The following is a 20,909-nucleotide window of genomic DNA, read 5'->3' as shown; positions in this document are numbered from 1 at the left end:
CACATGCCATAATCTGCACTAAAATGTATATATAGCGTCCTCCAACAGAGGTATGACAAGGTCTCTTTAACCATTAAAGAAGTCTCTGCCTTGTAACTTTTAAGTTTCGCTTTAAAACATGTGACTTTACATCCAGTTCTTCATGTACTAGAAACAAGCATAGAGGTTATTATATATAGCCTTTCATTTGAAATACATCTAGGAAGAAAATCTTACCAGCCTCTAAAGAATCTTATTATTGATGAGAACCATCAAGGGCTACTGGAGCCTTTCACTCACCTAGGTAAATACCACAAAAACTAACAGTTTTTTGTTGTTGTTGTGGTACTTAAACCATAGCTATGCTTCGCAAACAAAGAAAGCAAAGGGAGTAAAATCCTGAAACCCAATAAAAAAGAGACAGACAATTATCCCCTCTAATGCTGTAGGGGATTACAATACATTGTGGTGCACGCCCCCTCTAGTACTACACAAGACTGTGTTAGATGATGGTCTTGTCCAGGTCAACCTTGACTGGGAGTGGTCCTGCCTCCTCACTTTCTTCAGTAGGACAGATAGTAACTGCAACAACTGGTTGCAAAGGGAAGGGCACGGGCTTCTCCACGTCATCAAGATATTCTTTGTCACCGTTAATGCTCAGCGGCTATAGTAAAGGAAAATGGAAATAAAGGATTTTGAGTTTCATTAATTAAATACAGCCACAGGTGTTAAATATAACCATGGTATGGTTAGAATTAACCATCACTTTTTCCACATTTAAATTAAGTTTGCTTGGCCAAAAGTACATCATTAAAAGTGGACTGTCACTAAATACTTAATATCAGACAAATGTGTACAGCCTGTCTATATAGTGTCTTAGCAATTTATCGTTGATCAATATTTTATTAAATATATAATCCTCCCCACATACATACAAACTAGACTTGTGCATTCGTCTTCGGGCGAACATGAAAACGAACACGAAGAGTGCGTTTTCGTGTTCGTTCCGAAGACACGCCGAAGAGAAGACAGCGGTGGTAAAACGTAGGCGAAGACGAAGACACACACCACGAAGATCTTCGTGATCGTCTTCGTCTACCATTCTTCCCCCCCTTCTAACTTACCTTGTCATCGCGGCAGTTCCTGTCACGGGTTACAGGGCAGTGCGAAAGAGCCTATTGGTCGCCTACAGGGACCTCCTCTGGCATCAACCAATTGGTTGATGCCAGAGGAAGACCCTGCAGGTGACCAATAGGCTCATCCCACTGGTCTCCCTCCCTGTTCAATTAGTTAAATGTCCGTACGAGCGACCAATAAAGTCGCTCGTACGGACATTTAACTAATTGAACAGGGAGGGAGACCAGTGGGATGTGCCGGGTAAGTTACGGCACCAGGAGTTTAACAGTCTGTACGAGCGACCCTATTGGTCGCCAGCAGGGGGCTCGTCTGCCATTGCCTCCTGCTAAACTCCTGGCGCCAGAGCTGCGTTAACCCCGTATTAACCCCTTAACCGGGGAAACGAAGAATAACCGAACACGAAGAATGTCCACGAATATTCGCCCGAAGAGAAGACAGGAACAGGTGAATATTCGCGAACACGAAGAGCCCCCTGGTGCCCAAGTCTTATACAAACGGAACATCTGTATGTTTCTCTACTGTCTCTTGTGCATAGAGACATTATTTAGAAACATGCACCTGACTTTGTGTTTTATTCTGTGAATCTTTGTTAACTAGATTCACAATTGGACCATTAGTCTAAACTAGAAGGAATGAGAGCTTTGTGTACCCAAAGTTCCCATGACATAATGAATTCCATGTCCGCTTAAATTTTGAAGGTGTGTATCACCATAACATAACACAAACATTCAGTTGCTTAATTTTAAGATGCACACAAATTTCAGTTTTAATGTCATTACTGAAGAACAGTACCTGAGCCTTTATGTGTTGATCAGGAGCAGTCACTAGACTAGCACAGCTAAGCCAAAGCATCACCATGATAGACAAGAAGAGACAAGCAGCCAGAATCCAGCGTGGCAACCCTGAGCGCCTAGATGGGGTTTATTAATAGATAGGGATTTTAGCTATATAAAACATCACTTTCTTGGTGACAACAATATTTTAATTTTGAAAGCAACATCATTAATAATGAGGTCAGTCTATGTCCACAATGTTTATTCACATTTATATGCACCACAAATTCATTTGTTATTTGGAAAACCTGACTTCTTTTTCATGGAACAATGATAGGGGGTGCTTACATATAGACTACCAGGTAGAGCAGGACTTCCAGCCTATAAAAATCATGAACCTCTCCATGCCTTCAAGGTTTTTTTCCCCTGCTCTTAGTGAGCAAGCGAGCAGGTGTCCTTCGATGACCTTTTTGCTTTACAGAAGCTCCAGGCTACCAGGCTATCTGGCCACACACTGCCCTTTTCTTTTTGCTCCATCTTTGTGTTACTATATTTTTTATCAGTGGACATGCCTGAATTCCTAAAACACCTGTTCTAGTGTTAAGGAGGAATCTGATATGCACCAAATTATCAATCTCTGGTGGTTTTCTTATTTTGCCAGTTTTTTGTACTGTTTCGGAACCGTATCCCTGAGCAACCTGGTCCCTGAGTTGGATGGCAACCAGGGACCAAACAGCAGTGAATATCACCACAGCAGGATATTGGACCACATGGTCAATAAAAACTGGATCAAGCCCAGTCAAAAACCCAGAGAACTGGACAGAACACTACTGGATAAAAGCTCAGGAGTAAACCACGAAAAAGGGCAACATCCACAGAGGGTGCAGGGTTAACATAGGGTATGCGGCCCAGATATTATTTACAGGAGGAAGCAGCAGGTGCATTTGCCCTAGCAGCCTAAAGCTGACCATTGTTCCTCCACTTCAGAACCAAAATTTGTGTCCTATGAGAAACCTTCTTCTAATAAAGATGGAGAAAAAAAGCCCCAGGTTTTGGCAAAGACAAGTAAGCGAAAGGAAGTGAATCTTCTCTTTCAGAGCTGCATTTTCATGGTTCATTCTCCTTTAGACATCCTCATTAGAAAACAATGGATGTACCTAAGACAGAAGCTGAATGCCTCTAAGAGGATGATATACTTTCTTCCCTTCACAGACAAAGTTGGTGGCCACTGTGGGCTATCCTGAGGGTGGAGAGCACACAGTAAATGGCTTATTCTCTGGAAGATGCTATCCCAAACAACTGTAAGGCAGAGTGTGTTTAACAGAAGGCCAGAGCAGCTCCTAGGTTTAGTGAAAAGCCACAAATTGTCAGGAACCTTTACACAAAGGAAGATCCTCCAGAAAAAACAAAGAGATTCTGATGCCAGGCAGATTTTGGTAGAGAAGAGGATAAGGATCTTCCTACCATACTTTAGCATGCCCACCTTGGACTGGTGGCGCTCAGAACAATTGCTGGTGTCCAAACTGCTAAAATGACACGAGAGTCTTTAGAAAAAACGCTCTGGTTCTTGTGCATGCTCATTTGAAGTTGCTAGTATAGAAACTGTGATACAGAGCCAGGTAATAGCTCTTTGAATATAGCGATAAAACTATTCCAGCTTATAACTTTCTGTTCAGACAATAGTATTTATACTGTAACTTGATTCTTTAAGTTTGTAAAATGTATCTACTAATATAATTGATATAATTGCTGACAATGTTTATTTCAAATATCTTACTATTACTTGTAACATAAGCTATCAATCTTCTAAATCAGTGACTATATTTGCATATTTTATCAAATACTACTATAGTAATGACTGTATGTTTTATTTTTAAGTTATTCAAAGTTATATCTTCTAGCTGTGACTCTTCCTGGGCTACCTGCGTTGTTTAAATCAGCTACATCTGATGCTGCTTACATACCCAAAAATGCGGAAACTAAACCATTATAGGAGGTAAGAAATTAAAATTAATGTTGGTTGGTTAATGTCTTTAATTGTACTAAACATTTTTAAAATGTAGTGGTCTAGCATGAAAATCTCCAGTATGTCTCAAAATGAAAGCTGCTCAAGAACTTTCTACCTACTTGGACATGCAACCCAGGAAATCATGCTCTGACTGTGGTGCTTCCATATGGGGTAGCTTGTGCTTCACCTTTGAGTCCTTTACAGAAGGTTTCTCAATTTTGTCCTGGAGACCTACACAAAATTTAGAAGTTAGCTTTGTTTAAGTACCATACATATAATTCTAGGAGTACTTATCTGCTTTTATTTTATCTGCCACCGATCAAGATCAGAAAGTCTATGTTCTAGAAGCGGGAACAGCCTACCATGCAGTCCCTTTCGGTCTCATGTTTACATACCAAGTCTTGTTAATTTATTAAATACATCTCACTATACCAACTGCTTGCGATTGCCAAATAGCTTTACTGTATACAAAGCAGTTGTTACAGCCATCCAATTAATTACATGACATCGTAGATAATGCTGTAGTTGTTAATAACAGAATTTTTAATTTAAATGGAATCTGGTTCTTAATAATGTGCAATGCATTATATTTTGTGTATACTACTTGGTCTCCTGTGTAGCCTACTTATGACAATACATCCAACATATCTTGACATATGACATGGTTCCTTACCTGTGTGTGGTTTTAGGGTGTTGAGCTTAGATGACAGCCAAGTCTTCTCTGTGACATCTGATCTAGGAGCCTGAAGCTCTAGAACTGGGTACTCAATTTCTGGCTGAGACTATAAAAAGACAGATGAACAGATTTGCATTTGGACTAAGAATGTAGAATGGACAACTCTACGTTATGCTAAGGAAATTAGTAGATCTATAATTGTATTTCCTGGTCCTGGGGAGCTGGCAGCCCCTCTGCTGCAAGGTTACCAGACTCACTTGGCCAGTTGGGGAGATCATAAATCTCTTTTATACTGGTCCATTATCACTACGCAAGTATGTGCCTAGCCAGAACAGCCTCCATAGTATCTTTACCCAACACTCAGCAAAGAGGCAGACCCTGAAGTGTGGGTAGGGACACTGCCCTGGTTCAGGCCTTAGGCCGCACTAAACATTTACATATACTTCTGCCTACTTACAACTAGGGAGGCAGTTATAGAGAAGGTTATAGAAAGACAGCGATACAGCTGCTTCTCACCTGGAACACCACTACTTTCCCATCATCCTCTTGCAAGTAGAAAGTCCAAGTAGAGGAAATAAAACTTTGAGCAGAGCTGACAATATCACTGCAAAATCCTGAGATCATGTCAAACATGGAGAAAGCTGAGGGAAGCCGGAGATCCAGGATCTGTGTTGTAAAAGAAAAAAATCACAGGCTTTACATTATAGTGAACAAAAATAGGAAGAAGGCGCAGATATCAAGACTTCCGATATACAGATTTGCTCACTGGAAAGGGGATCTATAATAAATTGTCACTATAAAAATTACTTTCATTCCTACCCTTACTTTAAAATTTTTTTTTAAATATATACCGTATTGGCCCGAATATAGGCCGCACTTTTTCCCCCCACTTTAAGTCTTTAAAGTGGGGGTGCGGCCTATATTCGGGGTCTAGCGCATGGGACATGCAGTTCCGGGCGCCGGGCAGGCAGCAGGGTTAGGACACAGATCCCCCGAAGCGGTGCAGGGGACCCGTATCCTACTCTCTGATATGCTCAGACAGCCTCCCCTGTCAGCACTTTCCACGGAGGGGAGTGCCGGCACGGGAGATTGTCTAGGCTCATCGTGCAGACGTTCACCGGCTGCGGCGATGCGCGTGAACGACCTCCGCTTCCGGCACGTCTGCTCGATGTGCTTTAACAATCTCCCTTGCCGGGAATTTTCACGAGGGGAGTCCCGGCAAGGGAGATTGTTAAAGCACATCGTGCAGACATGCCGGCAGCGGAAGTCGTTTACGCACATCGCCGCAGCCGGTGAACGTCTGCACGATGCGCTTAGACAATCTCCCGTGCCGGCGGAAGTGCCGGCACCGGAAGTTGTCTACGCGTATTGCGTAGGTGTCCCCTGCCGGCCCCGCAAGACACACGGGAGTCTGCTTTGGTAAGTCGTGGGGGCACATCTTGGGGGCAGAGTGGCAGCGTATCTCGTGGCGGGGCAGAGTGGCAGTATATATCGGGTGGAGGGCAGAGTGGCTGTATATATCGGGTGGAGGGCAGGGTGGCTGTATATATCGGGTGGAGGGCAGAGTGGCTGTATATATCGGGTGGAGGGCAGAGTGGCAGCATATCTATTCTACGTTTTTTTTAACTAAGAAAAAAATTTCCTTAAAAAAGCACCTAACTTTAAGGGTGCGACCTATATTCGGGTGCGGCCTATATCCGAGCCAATACGGTATATATATCTATATATATATATATATATATATATATATATATATATGCAAACGTCTCATAGACAGATCTGGCAGGGTTCTGGCACCCCGAATCCAAGATGAAAGCTGTCAGCTGGGCCTGAAGACAAAATCGAACAGTTTGTTTCCTAGTATTTTAGCTGCACAAGAATTGCTTCACATTCCTAAAGATGCTCCAAAGAATTCAGTGTGAGCATTTACCCTAGAAACTTGTTTACGGCATCTTTCAAGATTAATCCTAGTACTCTGCTATTATTTTGGACTTTAATTTCTTATGAAAACACATATTATAGCCAAACCTTTTTAAAATCATACAGATTTAGGCTGATTCCTGTATCCAATTATCTTACCTTATTTATTCTGCTTGTCCTCTGTTTGATCCAAGACAAATCATTTCTCTTATTTTTTAATTAGCACAGAGCTTGATGCATGGTAATGTTATCAAGCCTCTGTCAATTTAATTCTGTAAAGCTGGCCCATACGCAGACATGCCTCTAGCTAACATTAATTAGAATACATTTAATTCTAAAGTCTTTCATCATGGTAACACAGCCTGGGAATGTGGTATACAATAGTTTTGCCAAGAAAAATATTGCTAATAATCAGTTCCATGTTCACCCAGTTTAAAATCCAAAAAAGGAGTTATCTTTTTTTTTTATTTTCTTTTGTTTTTATTCCACATTAAGTGTACTGACGGGGAAAGTATGTGACACATGTAGCTAGTAATCCCAGCCCCAAAACAGGGGCCATGCACTTTAAGAAAAAATCCTCACCAATGTGTGCCTACTTTAGCTTCCTGTGTGCCTACAGCAACCAGGGTTTCGTGCAGGCAAAGGCCACCTTTTGCAAATTTTCAAAAAAACATAACTGCATACTGTTTTTGTGGGTCACAGTGATGGCTACATGACACATACATAAAAAAAAAATCACTCAAAATAAATACAACGGGTATATTCATCCAAATTTTAATAAAAGCAAGAAACTGGGGATTTACAGACCGACCATAAAGTTATATTTATGGCAATGATACGTTTGGTGATCGTGATCTACAATGAGAAGAAAAAATTAGATTACTGTAAAACATCACCAAAAATGGTCATATTCATATGTGGCAACTCTCTGGATTTCACCAGGAGTCTCTGGGAGAAGGACTCATTCACAGAGTCTCAGGGTCACTTCTCTCTTTCTTTGGGTAGGTGGAGGCGTGTTAGCTATGGCCACTTTCCCTCCTGTAACCCTTTGGCGAGGCCTAAGGCCAATACAGTGTCTTTACCACCCTCTCTCCATCTTCTGTCCTGGGCAAAGGAGTACACTATTACATATAAGAAAGGACGCCTGGGGCGTTTATATTCCTTAGATCATACCTGTTATACAGGCTGTACACTCACTACTTTACATTGTAGCAGAGTGTCATTTCTTCAGTGTTGTCACATGAAAAGATATAATAAAATATTTACAAAAATGTGACGGGTCTACTCACTTTTGTGAGACACTGTAACTTCACTTAATACTGTTCAGCTGTCCACTCCCCCCACAAATATGTAAAATAATACAAATGTTTACTAAAGAAAACAGTATTTGTCAGGAAAAACTGCCTGACTTAATTTGCATTTAGGTGAGCAAACTCAATTATTTTATTACCATACATAAAATGTATGTAGACAATTAGATCTGCATGAGAAGTGAAAATGCCCAAAGCGACAGATATGGCAGTAAGCTGGATACAAAAAATGCAATATTTAAACATGAGGAAATCAAACTCTTTTAATGTTTGTAGTTAATATTTATAGTTTTCTAAATGTTATCAGTAATGAATATATAAATAACACACCAAGATGATATATTAGAACCATAAAAAAGGTGTGATTTTCTTTCCACCCACATATAAAAATGTACACACCTAAGCATCAAGAAGTCCTGGTTTTTTTTGATGGCTCAGAGTTTCTTCATTTGCAGCCAACTTCAGCTGAAATGCCTTCCAAATCACAAAACTTAACACAATGATAAAAACTCTACCATACCTTGAAATGAGAAAGTAATGGACAGAATGAGGGTGGGGAGTTGCATGACTCTATCACAGACATCTTTAGATGAAATGCCCTGGAGGCTAGGTAAACAGCTCTGACTCATGGTGTCTCCAAACCCAGAGTTATAAAAATAATAGTCCTTGGATACGGTACATAATTTAAAAAATGTTCAAAGAGAATAGCAAACCTCTACACTGCATGATATCTCCATAGACAAACAATGACAGTAGAATGAGCTCTGTGACTTTAAACATGGCACTGAATGTCATGAATGGTCATTGAATGCCAACTGACACAAGTCACTTTGTGAAATTTCTGTTAGAACTGCCAAGGTCCGTTGTAAGTGCTACTATTGTGAAGCACCGGAAGGTCATGTCACGCCGGCGTTCTTTCATAGAAGCCCCAGAGGAAATGCCGGCAGCAGCAGAGTTTACCAGAGAGGAGGATCCAGGTCCCCTGCAGCGCTGCGGGGGATCTGGATCTTAGTCTTATAGTCAGACCTCTATTTGAGGTCTGATTATAGGACGACCTCTAATATAACCTTGTCTTATAATCGAGCAAATAAGGTAATACAACTGGATATTTAGTCTGAGTGGATGAGTGTCCAGTCTGCTATAATAAATATTATAATAAGTTATTTATTTATTTTAGCACCATAGCTAAAGCTTTTGCTACCAGTAATGTTTAAAAATGTATTTTACACTTCACATCATAAAGAAACGTGAAAAAGACCTAAAGTCACGTGTTGTGTGTTGAAGTGAATAAATAATAAAGGTGAAAAAACAAGTGTGTTATTTCCCAAATAAGACTGCAGCTACCCACATAAAAACACTCTTCCTCAAAGTGTAGAAATACAGGCAAACAAAAAGAAATATGGGGCGCAGAACCATATACGGGAAAAGACAACTAAAGTAAAATATAATGATATCTTTAATAATAAATATAAGTCTAAATTGAACTAGAAAGTGCAGTATATAAGCAAAGTGCAATATATAGGCAAAGGATCAATATAGCCAGCAAAAAGCACTTACATCAAGTCCATGCACCCAAAGTGCATAAAGTGTGTATGTAAAAGAACCACCGATTGTGGCATAAAAGACAAAGTTCAGGTAAGTCCTTCCGAATTCTTCCAAACGCGTTTCGCCGACTTGGCTTCTTCAGTAGAAGTTTATTCAGTCAGGTAAGTGGTTTTCCTATGTTTCTATGTTGTTTTTATAAGTGTATCCATATACAACGTCATCCCATGGAAGAAAATACATGAAATACATGAAACGCGGTAGTCTCTAAAGAAGAAAAATGGATAGTACGGGATGCACGCATGACACGCAACAAGACGCGATGACATACACAATACGCGACACAACTACTGGACGGGAGATGGGCGGCGTGGGATGACGTTGTATATGGATACACTTATAAAAACAACATAGAAACATAGGAAAACCACTTACCTGACTGAATAAACTTCTACTGAAGAAGCCAAGTCGGCGAAACGCGTTTGGAAGAATTCGGAAGGACTTACCTGAACTTTGTCTTTTATGCCACAATCGGTGGTTCTTTTACATACACACTTTATGCACTTTGGGTGCATGGACTTGATGTAAGTGCTTTTTGCTGGCTATATTGATCCTTTGCCTATATATTGCACTTTGCTTATATACTGCACTTTCTAGTTCAATTTAGACTTATATTTATTATTAAAGATATCATTATATTTTACTTTAGTTGTCTTTTCCCGTATATGGTTCTGCGCCCCATATTTCTTTTTGTTTTCACATCATAAAGCAATATCTGTTTCAATATTTGGCATCTATCAGGTAAAGACTATCCCAACCTCTGTAATGCGCTTGTACAACTGATACCTTTTCTTTCTGGCTTTCCATTTCTGGAAGCTGTTTCCGGCACCCAGTGATGCATCCATACTGTTCATCTGCTCTGACATAGGCTTCCACGCAAGCTATAAAACACAAACATACGGTTATATAAATCTTAATCTCAAACTTATATAAAACATCTGTCATATATAATCACAATAATTTTTACTGTTCATAAGGGGTTATTTATTAGTAAGGTGGGTTTAGGCAGACTATTAAATAATGCATTTGTATTATTAGATCACTTGGCTGTAAATGCTGTATTATAAAGTTTGGTCATAGCAGGAATGAGTAGGAAAGTTTTGACATAGTAGCAGGCTAAATAAAAACCCAGAGGATACTAAAAGATGTTTGCAAAAAAAAGTCCATCAACGCATTGTGCAGTTCATCATAGATAATGACATCATAACAAAATTATACTTTCATATAATTATAATAATATATAAATGGAAAGGAAGGAAAACGTGTAAATATATATATATATTCAATAAAATGTGGTGTTCTATTTAATTAAAGTAGTTGAATTTTAGATTATTTGGCCTTGTCATCTACAACGTTTACTAATGTGTATTCTTATTTAATTATTTTAGTTGTACTCTCTTCTTTCCTGCCTTTGCAGAATATATTTTGCTGTTGCATAACATAGAAGTCTGTTTCCTCTCCATGCATACCATTGCTATGTCAGTAGTCTGTACACCACCATCTAGTGATGAAACTGTGCAAAGGTCCTTGCTACCTATTCTAAGGCCTTTGTATATACCGTATTTGCTCGATTATAAGACGACCCTGATTATAAGACGACCCCCCAAAATCTGAATATTAACTTAGGAAAAAAAGAAAAAGCCTGAATATAAGACGACCCTAAAGGAAAAAAGTTTTACCAGTAAATGTTAATTCATGTAAACTATTTTTTTTAATAAAAGCTATGATTGAGAAAAATATTTTTTTTGTTTTTATTTCTTGTATTTTCCAACCTGTCCCCCAGTTACGCACATCTGCCCCCAGGCTTGCCACTCCAATATGGCACTGTGGCCCATGATATGCCTTTTAACCCTCTATATGCCACTGTGCCCCATGGTATGCCTTTTGACCCCCTATGTGCCACTCTGCCTCCAGAAATGCCTTATACCCCTATATGCCACTCTGCCTCCAGAAATGCCTTATACCCCTATATCCCATTCTGGCATTTAGGGGGTTAAAATGCATATTATGGGGCAGAGTGGCATATAGGGAGGTATAAGGCATTTCAGGAGGCAGAGTGGCATTAAGGGAGTTAAAAGGCATTGTATAGAGCACTCTGCCTCCAGAAATGCCTTATACCCCTATATGCCACTCTGGCATTTAGGGGGTTAAAATGCATATTATGGGGCAGAGTGGCATATAGGTGTATAAGGCATTTCAGGAGGCAGAGTGCTCTATTAAATGCCCCCTTAACGCCACTCCAGAAATGCCCTATGCCCCCATTTAACACACACACACACACACACACACACACACACACCCCCTATACCCCCATTTAACTAACACACACACACACACACACTCTCCCCTCCCCTCCCCTCTCAGCCCTCTCTTACCGGTGCTTCCAGCCGGGGCAGCGGGTTGACGTCGCCTTCTGCTGCAGCCGGAAGGAGGTGGAGTTGGCAGCGGGGGTTTGTATCCGTCCGTCGCGTATACTTTCCCCGGCTGTCAGAGATCAGAGTTCCCCGCACCGGTGCGGGGAACTCTGATCTCTGACAGTCGGGGAAGGTTTGCGCGACGGACGCAGACAACCCCCGCTGCTAGCCACACCTCCTTCCGGCTGCAGCGGACGTTGTCTACGCGGATCGCGTAGACGTCAACCCGCTGCCCCGGCAATACAGCAGGAAGCACCGGTAAGTGTGTGTATGATGGGGGGGGGGTGAGACAGGAGGATCCAGGTCCCCTGCAGCGGTGCGGGGGATCTGGATCTTAGTCTCCTAATCAGACTCTATTTGAGGTCTGATTAGAAGACGACCCCGATTAGAAGACGAGGGGTATTTTTCAGAGCATTTGCTCTGAAAAAAACCTCGTCTTATAATCGAGCAAATACGGTATATATCGTTATATTTGTTATTATTATTATTTTTTTTTATATAGCGCCATCAAGTTCCGTAGCGCTGTAAAATGGGTAGACAGGACATAACAAGTAGCATGTAATATAACAAATTGACTAACAGAGACAACAGGTAAGGAGGGCCCGGCTCAAAAGAGTTTACAATCTAGAGCGGGGTGTCCAACATGCGGCCCGCGGGCCAAATGCGGCCAGCTAGACCTCGAGTGTGGCCCAGGTAAGATCTGCAGCCAGGGAAACCGATCTTACGCGGGCCGCACCTCAAGCCCTGCTACAACAAGAGCCCTGCTACTCCCAGTGGGAGGGTCTTTTGTACTGCAGAGGAAGCGGAACCCAGCAGAGTTCGCGTGACATCACATGACTCTGCTCCAGTCCTGCTTCCTCTGTTCAGTACCAGTGCTGTGAGCGGCATCGAGGAGCTGCAGTGCAGGTAAGGGGGTGGGGAGGGTGTTTGAATGAGTATGCGTCATTGAGGGAATGAATCTGTGAATGAATGAGTATATGAATGAATGAGTGTGTGTGATAGCATGAAGTGCTGGAACCTAGGCATGATGGGACTGTGATTGCTGTTAGCAATCACACTCCTATCATGCCAAGTCAGCCAGTACATGCTGAAACCTGGCTACCTGCCAGTGTATTCATGCTGCCAGCAGTATGAGGTCTGCACATCACTTACAGCCACCCTGTACCAGCATGTACTGGCTGACTTGGCATGATAGGAGTGTGATTGCTAGCAGCAATCACAGTCCCATCATGCCTAGGTTCCAGCATTTACTGGTTGGATGTGTAAGTGCTGGAACCTAGGCATGATGGGACTGTGATTGCTGTTAGCAATCACACTCCTATCATGCCAAGTCAGCCAGTACATGCTGAAATCTAGCTAGCTGCCCCCCTTGTGTATTGATGCTGCCAGCAGTATGGGGTCTGCACATCACTTACAGCCACCCTGTACCAGCATGTACTGGCTGACTTGGCATGATAGGAGTGTGATTGCTAACAGCAATCACAGTCCCATCATGCCTAGGTTCCAGCACTTACACATCCAACCAGTAAATGCTGGAACCTAGGCATGATGGGACTGTGATTGCTGTTAGCAATCACACTCCTAGCATGCCAAGTCAGCCAGTACATGCTGAAAACTAGCTGTACCAGCAAGCACAGTCCCATCATGCCTAGGTACCAGCATTTACTGGTTGCCTGGGTATGATAGGCGTGTGATTGCTGTTAGCAATCACACTCCTATCATGCCAAGTCATATTGCTAATTTTTTTGTCCAATTGTGGTGTGCTACCTACTTTTATTAAAAATGTGAGTTTTTATTATTATCATTTTCGGTTTTGGCTAAGTGAACCGTGAATGTTTTGGTCCAGAATTTTCATTTTGGTGCATCCCTAGAATAAATAGAACTATTTCATTTTTAATTATCCTGAATTTGTAGTGCCAACACTTTCTAGGCCCAGAAATCAGTGAGAGGAAAAGTAAAGGTTTTGTGTCATTTACTTTATTTTAATCTGCATATTTTATTAAAGGCCATATTTTTTCACAGTGAAAAATGAGTGCGGCCCTCGCACGTATGCAATTCTGATGAAGTGGCCCACTGCAGAAAAAACTTGGAGACCCCTGATCTAGAGGGATTTAGGGTGTATTACACAATAGGTAAAAGGTAAAAGTGCCAGTGTAAGGGATGGACCAGCCACAGTAGTAGAAGTATTGCAGGAGAGGGACTAGGAAAGGTGAGCTAAAGGAATATAGGAGGGTGTTAATGTGCTATATATATAGGTTTGTCAAGCCCTGTGTTATACATGAAACCTCCAAGAAAGTTGAGTGAGGTCTCAGGTATGTTACTGTGTTCATTGGATATTAATAAGAGGATGTCAAAGGGCAAACATTTTACCAAAGAGGGAGAAATGAAAAATATTCAATACCCAAAACTCAACTGTGTAGTGACACTTAGACAAGTACCTTCCCTTCTTTTTGGTCCGATCTTCCCATTGAAAGGATTGATTGTCTGATGTATAGAATCCTCCTTTGGTGTGATTTATTGTGATAAACAAGGCCTCATAATTGTTTGTGTAAAAACTTGTATGCTCATTTATTTAAAACTACAGGTTATCAAGACACTCAAATACTACATTGGGACATTGTGTATTTATTGGTGGCTAGATAGTATAGCTGAGGATATACACAAACAAACCTATGTCATAAATATATAAATGCAATAAAAAATTACCCCCCAAATAAGCATGTGTGTATCAAGACATGTAACCAACACTAAGCTGTTAGAAGGAGGGTTTACATCCCATTACTATGGATGGATTGGCTTTATTGTCAAATAATGCAACCTTCTTTCTTGTAGACTAAAACATTTATACATTCTGAAGAAATCTTAACACCTGTCACCAGAAAACATACACAATATAGTTTTAAGACGAAAAGAAATGCTACCTGACTCGCATTCAACTCTTGTAGTGTTCAGTTCAGAAGTTACATCAACAAAGTGACATATTGAGAACAGCCTGCATCCTCTAGAACAAGCTCCAATGACATCCTATAGGGAAGAAAGCAAAAGACCAAGTTAATAAAGAAAAAGTTAATGCCAATAGTGAATATATTTAAACGGAAACATCGTAAATTTGTGTTTACATTTTTTAATAGATGTACAAAGATGTTTTCATTTATTCTTTCTTAAAAGCACTGATACTAAACAAAAATGGCACATACATTTTTCAGGCGTTATGTAAGGAACATACAAGTAACTCATTTTCAATACTAATTTGAGGACTGTGAACTGAACTACATTCATATCAACAAGTATGGTGACCTTTTTGCTCTCACTTTTGAGGACTACATTAACATTCTGTGTGATGGGAGGTCCACTAAAGCTCAACAGTCCACTTTAAAGAAGAATGGAAAGTACTGTATTTATATAAATGCATGTACAAATGTGCGTGTTTATTACTGAACTGTTTAAAAAAAATAATATGGAGTGGGGGGTACATGTGACTGATTTTTGCATATTAGCAGGGATCATATTTTGGGACTCGGCTAGAACTGCACACTGACGTCAGCGGACAGTCCCCCATTTAAAGGGGAAATGGGCAGAGAGCGGGGCGTGTCGCGACCCCGCTCGTGCGGCCCGGAAGATTCGGGTCTTGACCCGGAGGAGCAGCGCTCACCCGGCAATCTCCGGGTCAAACCTGGAGAGTTCCCAGGTATGCATATTTTCTTTCCAAGAGGCTGTCCTGCACTATACGGACAAAGGTATTGGGACACCTGACCATTACTCCAACAAGGGCATTGCATTCTAAATTCATATACGTTAATATGTACTTGGTCCCTCCTTTGCAGGTATAACATCTTCCACTCTTCTGGGAAGGCTTTCCACAAGATTTGTGAGTGTTTCTGTTAGAACTTTACAAAACAGGGATTATGTTAAAACTGTTTGTTTTAATGGCCTTGTGTTTGTGCCATCTAAATGAGTTTGGCATTATATTCAGATTTTCATGACAAAGACATCCCATGTTGTGCTTCTATGTTACATGTACCTGGTTCAGGGTATTGATTAACTATGTGAATTTTAGCACAGAACAAGCAATTCAAACACCGTCTTTTTTTTGATGCTGAGGAGAGAGGCAACAAGTGGTCGCTCATGAAAAAGCTCTCCGCGAGGCCTCTTTCTTGGTTGCGGTGCCGGCATTTCATGCTGAGCGCAGGAATATAACGTCATATTTCGGCGCTCAGCAGTGATGCAGCATGCACTGCGACAGAGCAGTGAGACAGAGGCAGGACTTCTGCAAGGTAAGTGAACTACAAAGGGGGGAGAGTGGGTAGATTGTGAGAAGGGAGGGGGGTTGATTGTGAGAAGGGAGGGAGGGGGTAGATAGTGAGAAGGGAGGGAGAGGAGGTACATATTGAGAAGGGAAGGAGAGGGGGTACATAGTGAGAAAAGAGAGGTGAGGGGGTAGATAGTGAGAAAAGGGGGGAGGGGGTAGATAGTGAGAAAGGAGGGTAGTAAGAAGATTGAAATAAAGGGTGAGAATGAGTGAGAAAATGAATAAATTAATGTGTGTATGAATTGTGTGAATGAGTGAGAGTATGAATTAATGTGTGGATGAATTTTGTGAATGAGTCCAATATAAAATATATTGGCAGCAGGGTCTAATATTTATATATATTGGCAGCAGGGTCTAATAATTATATATATAAGCAGAAGGGGCTAATATTTATATATATATGTACAAAGCTGCAGGAACCAATAAGGTTCAACAAAAGAGGAATAGTAACTTAATAAGCAGAAGAGCCAAATCCGAAGAATATGAAGCTGAGGCATCTGCTCCCACAGCACAGTTGGAACATACATATATAATGTCATGGAATGACCATGCTCAATCTGATCATCAGCTTCTGCAAGAGGAAAGATGTTGATTGTATTTCAGTCACTCTAGCAACTGACAAACATCATGTTCCTGTAAAATGATTGTGTGCTAACTCCCTTTCAATAACAGTATGTAATGTTCCCCATGTGTCATCTTGATACCCCTCCATCACAGCTATTTTGTACTCTTTCTAATGCTAGACACTTCTGGAATGGTATGTTCACAATTGTTATGTATACAGAAAAGCTTTGTGCTATATTTTATTGCTAATCACAGGGGACACGTGATGGGATATGCATAAAGCTATACTGAATCTAAGACAAGACCAAGGCCTGATTAAGGTCTGAATCTTTACACCAGGAAGACTGGACAGACTAAATGCACAGAAGGATTCTTATCTGCTGTAAAAATTCTAGATTTTGTATCACTTATTCTTTTTTTTAACTGTTCATCTGAAAAATAATGGACACTCAAGTCAATACCTGTTTTTCTATAAACCTATAGTTTCCAGGATTCCAATGCACAGAATGCGTTACATAACAAAGTCTCAAACGCAATAGCTTTGTTATCGATTTCTCCAGTAAACAGAATTAATGATCCACTGTGGAGAAATGACTGATAAATACATCTTACCCTCAGTTTTTCTCTGGCCCTTGGCATGTGCACTTTAGACATTATTTCCTCACTAAATAAACAACTATTTAGGTGTAATTACATGGAACATATGTGGTGTGTGTGAGTAGGTTTGCCAACCTTTGTTCTGCATGATGTGACAAGAAGGTGTTGACATCTAATATGGTATTACAGCTGCAGACATCAAATGTAGCTTGAGAGAGCCATTCTTTCTTATAACATAGTTCGCAAGATATGCTTAGCCATAATTCTGCAATCAGTACCGGTCCTAGCATCCTTGGCAAACTAGGTCTCTGTTGCCCTCTTGTATGCCCTTGCTTGCGAAGATTGATAACATCATGCCCCCTACCAGCTCTGTGCCATAGACAGCCACCAAGCTTGCCTGTATGGCTAGCCCAGTCTGCAACCAGTCCCTCACTCAAATTAGAAGAAAGCTTTCCCCTCTTCTTCTCCCTCAACATTCCAAGTCCAAGTTATGAGGGCACCAAAGTAGTGGGAACAACAACGTCCTACATCTACATCTCAACAAGTTGAGATTACAGCATTGTTTCATTTATAGGAAATCAGATCAGCTAATAGCTTGCAGGAAAGCTTTCTAGGCATGCATGCGTGGAGGTCTTATTACGCCCCATAAAACTCTTGCATAAACCTGTGCTGGAGCTGGCTGGTCAATGTATATCTAGTATATGAGCATCTGTTCACTGGAAACAGCTGGAATCATGGAAAACATTGGAAAGGTTACATTCAGCTATCATATGCATGTATCTTGAATTCCTAATGTGTAACAAGTTTCTCTGGTGTGAAGGGCTGAACTAGTCCTGTCTAATGTATATCTGAACTTGTAAAGCGAATTTGAAGAAATCTCACTTATTTAACAACACATTATATGGCCAACCATGGTCCTCCTGCAGTAGAAGCTCACTGGGGCTGGCTCTTCTTAATGCATAGTGAGGTCAACGAGATGAAACATTCTTGCAAAGTCTCCGGTTTCCAATTATACATCTTTGTATTTTTGTTTTTCGATATGATTTGCTAATACTGGTTCCCCCTTTAGTATAGTTAGTCCCTCTTTTAGATATAAATCCCACTATGCCACTTTCTCTCCTTGATGTCACCACCTCCTAGGAGCTCAGCATTAAAAATAACAATACTGTGTATATAACAAGCAGAAAAAGGTGTAAATAAAACCACATTATTTTTCTATATGGCTAATCTCACATCAATATATCACAATGTCCCATAAATTAAACCACACTCTCTAAAAGCCATTTGAGATGTTGAGAGATAGGGACATAAATGCTTATTTTGATGGTGGAGGACATGAGAGAATGACAAGGCTTTGTGGAGAACTTTATGGAGAACCTCCGTCTCTATTACAAAAACCTTGGCATTACAGTACGGTACTTTAATATGCATTCTTCATTAGTGGGCTGTAAGGGATGGCAAATTATCCCCTAATTTCCGGTAAATATATTTCCTCAACCAGCACCTGACCCCATCTTTCTGAAAATGCAAATGGCTTCTCTAAAAAAAAGACAGATAACTAAATGTTATTATTTTAACAAATGGAATTTGTTGTAGAGTGAAATGAAAGAAACCCAACATTTTATTTATGCAAAAATCAGTGAATATTGACAAACATGGTTACTCTCTGTGTATGGGCACTTAATCTGGGTTCAATGCTAATGTCAAGGTCAACCACCAATAAAACAAATTAAAAATCTGTTTTTATTTGTATAAATCTGCTTTCGGGGATAGGTTTAGGATAATAACTAGACGTCTACAAGAAACTTTGCTTCAAACCGATATAATCCGGGAAAACATGCGTTGCATTTGTTAAAACTCATTATGGAAATTATTCATCAGCAAAGTCCAACATTCAACCTGTATCACTGTAAACAAGACCATGAACGTGTCAAATCTCCAATAAATTTGGCCACATAAATAACTAGTGCCACAGCTGGAATAACGGCACAGCGTATGCATTATACATAATGCATTTATACAGACGTATAACATTTTATATATATATATATATATATATATATATATATATATACATACACACACATATATATATATACACATATATATACAAATTTCATACATATACTCTAAACACATTTCATATATATTTATATGTGCAGATTAATTGATTTATATTGCATGCTGATATATATAGCAAAGCTAACAACAAAGGAGAAGTGTGTTATTGTGAAAGCATCCCTTGGGGCATGGGATTAAGTATGTACAGGGAATGCAGAGAGAAGGAGAGAAGCAGGAAGGGACCCACACCAAAATAAGGACGCCATTTGATTGCTCTACATGAGATTTTCAGCATCTTGGTACAGACTGTACACGGATACCATTACAACCACTGCACCATCTCATTCTGCACATCAACCTCTATTGGCGAGCAGCGAAATATCACATCAACCCACAACAACAAAGAGATCGCAACCGATCTCCGAATAATTACTCCGAATACGAACTGCATTCTTTATTTTAATCGGAAATTAGGACAACAAAATACTCTTGATGTTTATAATATTTTAGGACGTTGCTGGTCGGTCTAGGGAATGCTAAACATGGATGCCTGTTGTGGTACCTCTTAAGAGGGTGTTGTTTATAAACATCAATTGCACAATCATCACAATGGAAAGCATCCATCCTGCCACACAGGGATGCTGCAAAGCTTCCAGGACTGGAGCCATAAGCACTTACTTCTGCTGACTTCTTGTCCTTGAAGAGGAGCTCACATTGATTGTTGCAAGAAGTGATGTCCCCTAGCTGGTAGTCAAAAGGGTCCCCTGCATAGACTGTAGACACTATGACTATTAAGGAAAGCAGCAGGCTGATGTCGCAGCTCCAGTGCTCAGGGGCCCCCATTCTGATTTATATACCGATCCAGGTGAGGATGCACAGACACAGGCTGGCTATACAGGCAAGCAGCAGCAGCAGCAAAGTGCAGTGTCAGAGCTGCTCTTACGTCATATGTGCAGTGTAAAGGACTATGGGAGAGAGAAGGAGGGGAATGTTGTGTAATGTGCTGGGAAGCAACACCTGACCTCTATCTTTCTAGCATTATTATCCATTGCTGTCTTATTATCATATTATTCAAGTGGTAATTATATCATAATACTATAACAGCTACTGGGATATTTATTGTAGCAAAGTACTTATTTGAATAATTAGTGCAGGGGTAGCCTCTAGTACCCCCTTATTTATCTAAAATAGAGAAATATATAATGCCATCATTACAAACTTTGGCCCTAAACTCCTGTGCGCGTACATTGAAAGAGCTTCTATTGATTTCAATGGGAACTCTTTTGTGCCACTGATTGGCTGCTTAAAGCATTAATTACATTTCTACCTCAAGTAAGTACATTCATTTTTACACAGAGTAATATGCATTCTTCCATAGTTGGCTTGTCAGGGACATTAAATGATATCTCACCTGAATGGTATCAATAATAGGGAACATTGATGAACTCATGACCTAATGTAAAACTATATATTTTTTTTTTATTTTGAATAATGCATATTAAAGTTCTCACAGAGTACAATGCATATCAATTCATTGTTCTTTAGTAGGGCTGTCAGGG

The 20,909-nt window shown here is 40.4% G+C and overlaps 1 protein-coding gene across 1 annotated transcript; it reads right to left on the bottom strand.

Moving 5' to 3' along the window:
* Window positions 1-481: 481 nt before the first annotated feature.
* On the bottom strand, window positions 482-20,193 carry LOC149280869 (transmembrane protein 59-like). The gene is made up of 8 exons (XM_089500051.1): window positions 20,029-20,193; window positions 14,741-14,843; window positions 10,192-10,286; window positions 5,090-5,239; window positions 4,571-4,679; window positions 4,017-4,128; window positions 1,909-2,026; window positions 482-643 (listed from the first exon to the last, which is right to left on the bottom strand). The coding sequence occupies exons 1-8, from the start codon at window positions 20,191-20,193 to the stop codon at window positions 482-484; spliced, it is 1,014 nt and encodes a 337-aa protein (XP_089356177.1).
* Window positions 20,194-20,909: the final 716 nt, after the last annotated feature.

This window comes from Sceloporus occidentalis, unplaced genomic scaffold, assembly GCF_023333645.1.
Source record: "Sceloporus occidentalis isolate IW3139 unplaced genomic scaffold, rSceOcc1.0.p SCAF_145, whole genome shotgun sequence".
NCBI classification, from domain to species: domain Eukaryota; kingdom Metazoa; phylum Chordata; class Lepidosauria; order Squamata; family Phrynosomatidae; genus Sceloporus; species Sceloporus occidentalis.
The sequence above is the reverse complement of the archived record's forward strand: the minus strand, read 5'-3'. Positions and strand labels throughout refer to the sequence as shown.

Coding starts and splice junctions, on each gene's coding strand:
- LOC149280869 (XM_089500051.1), bottom strand. CDS start 20,193: ATGGGGGCCCCTGAGCACTGGAGCTGCGACATCAGCCTGCTGCTTTCC. Junction 2,027..4,016: donor TTCCTGGGTTGCATGTCCAA/GTAGGTAGAAAG, acceptor AACCCCATCTAG/GCGCTCAGGGTTGCCACGCT. Junction 644..1,908: donor ATCAACACATAAAGGCTCAG/GTACTGTTCTTC, acceptor CCTTTACTATAG/CCGCTGAGCATTAACGGTGA.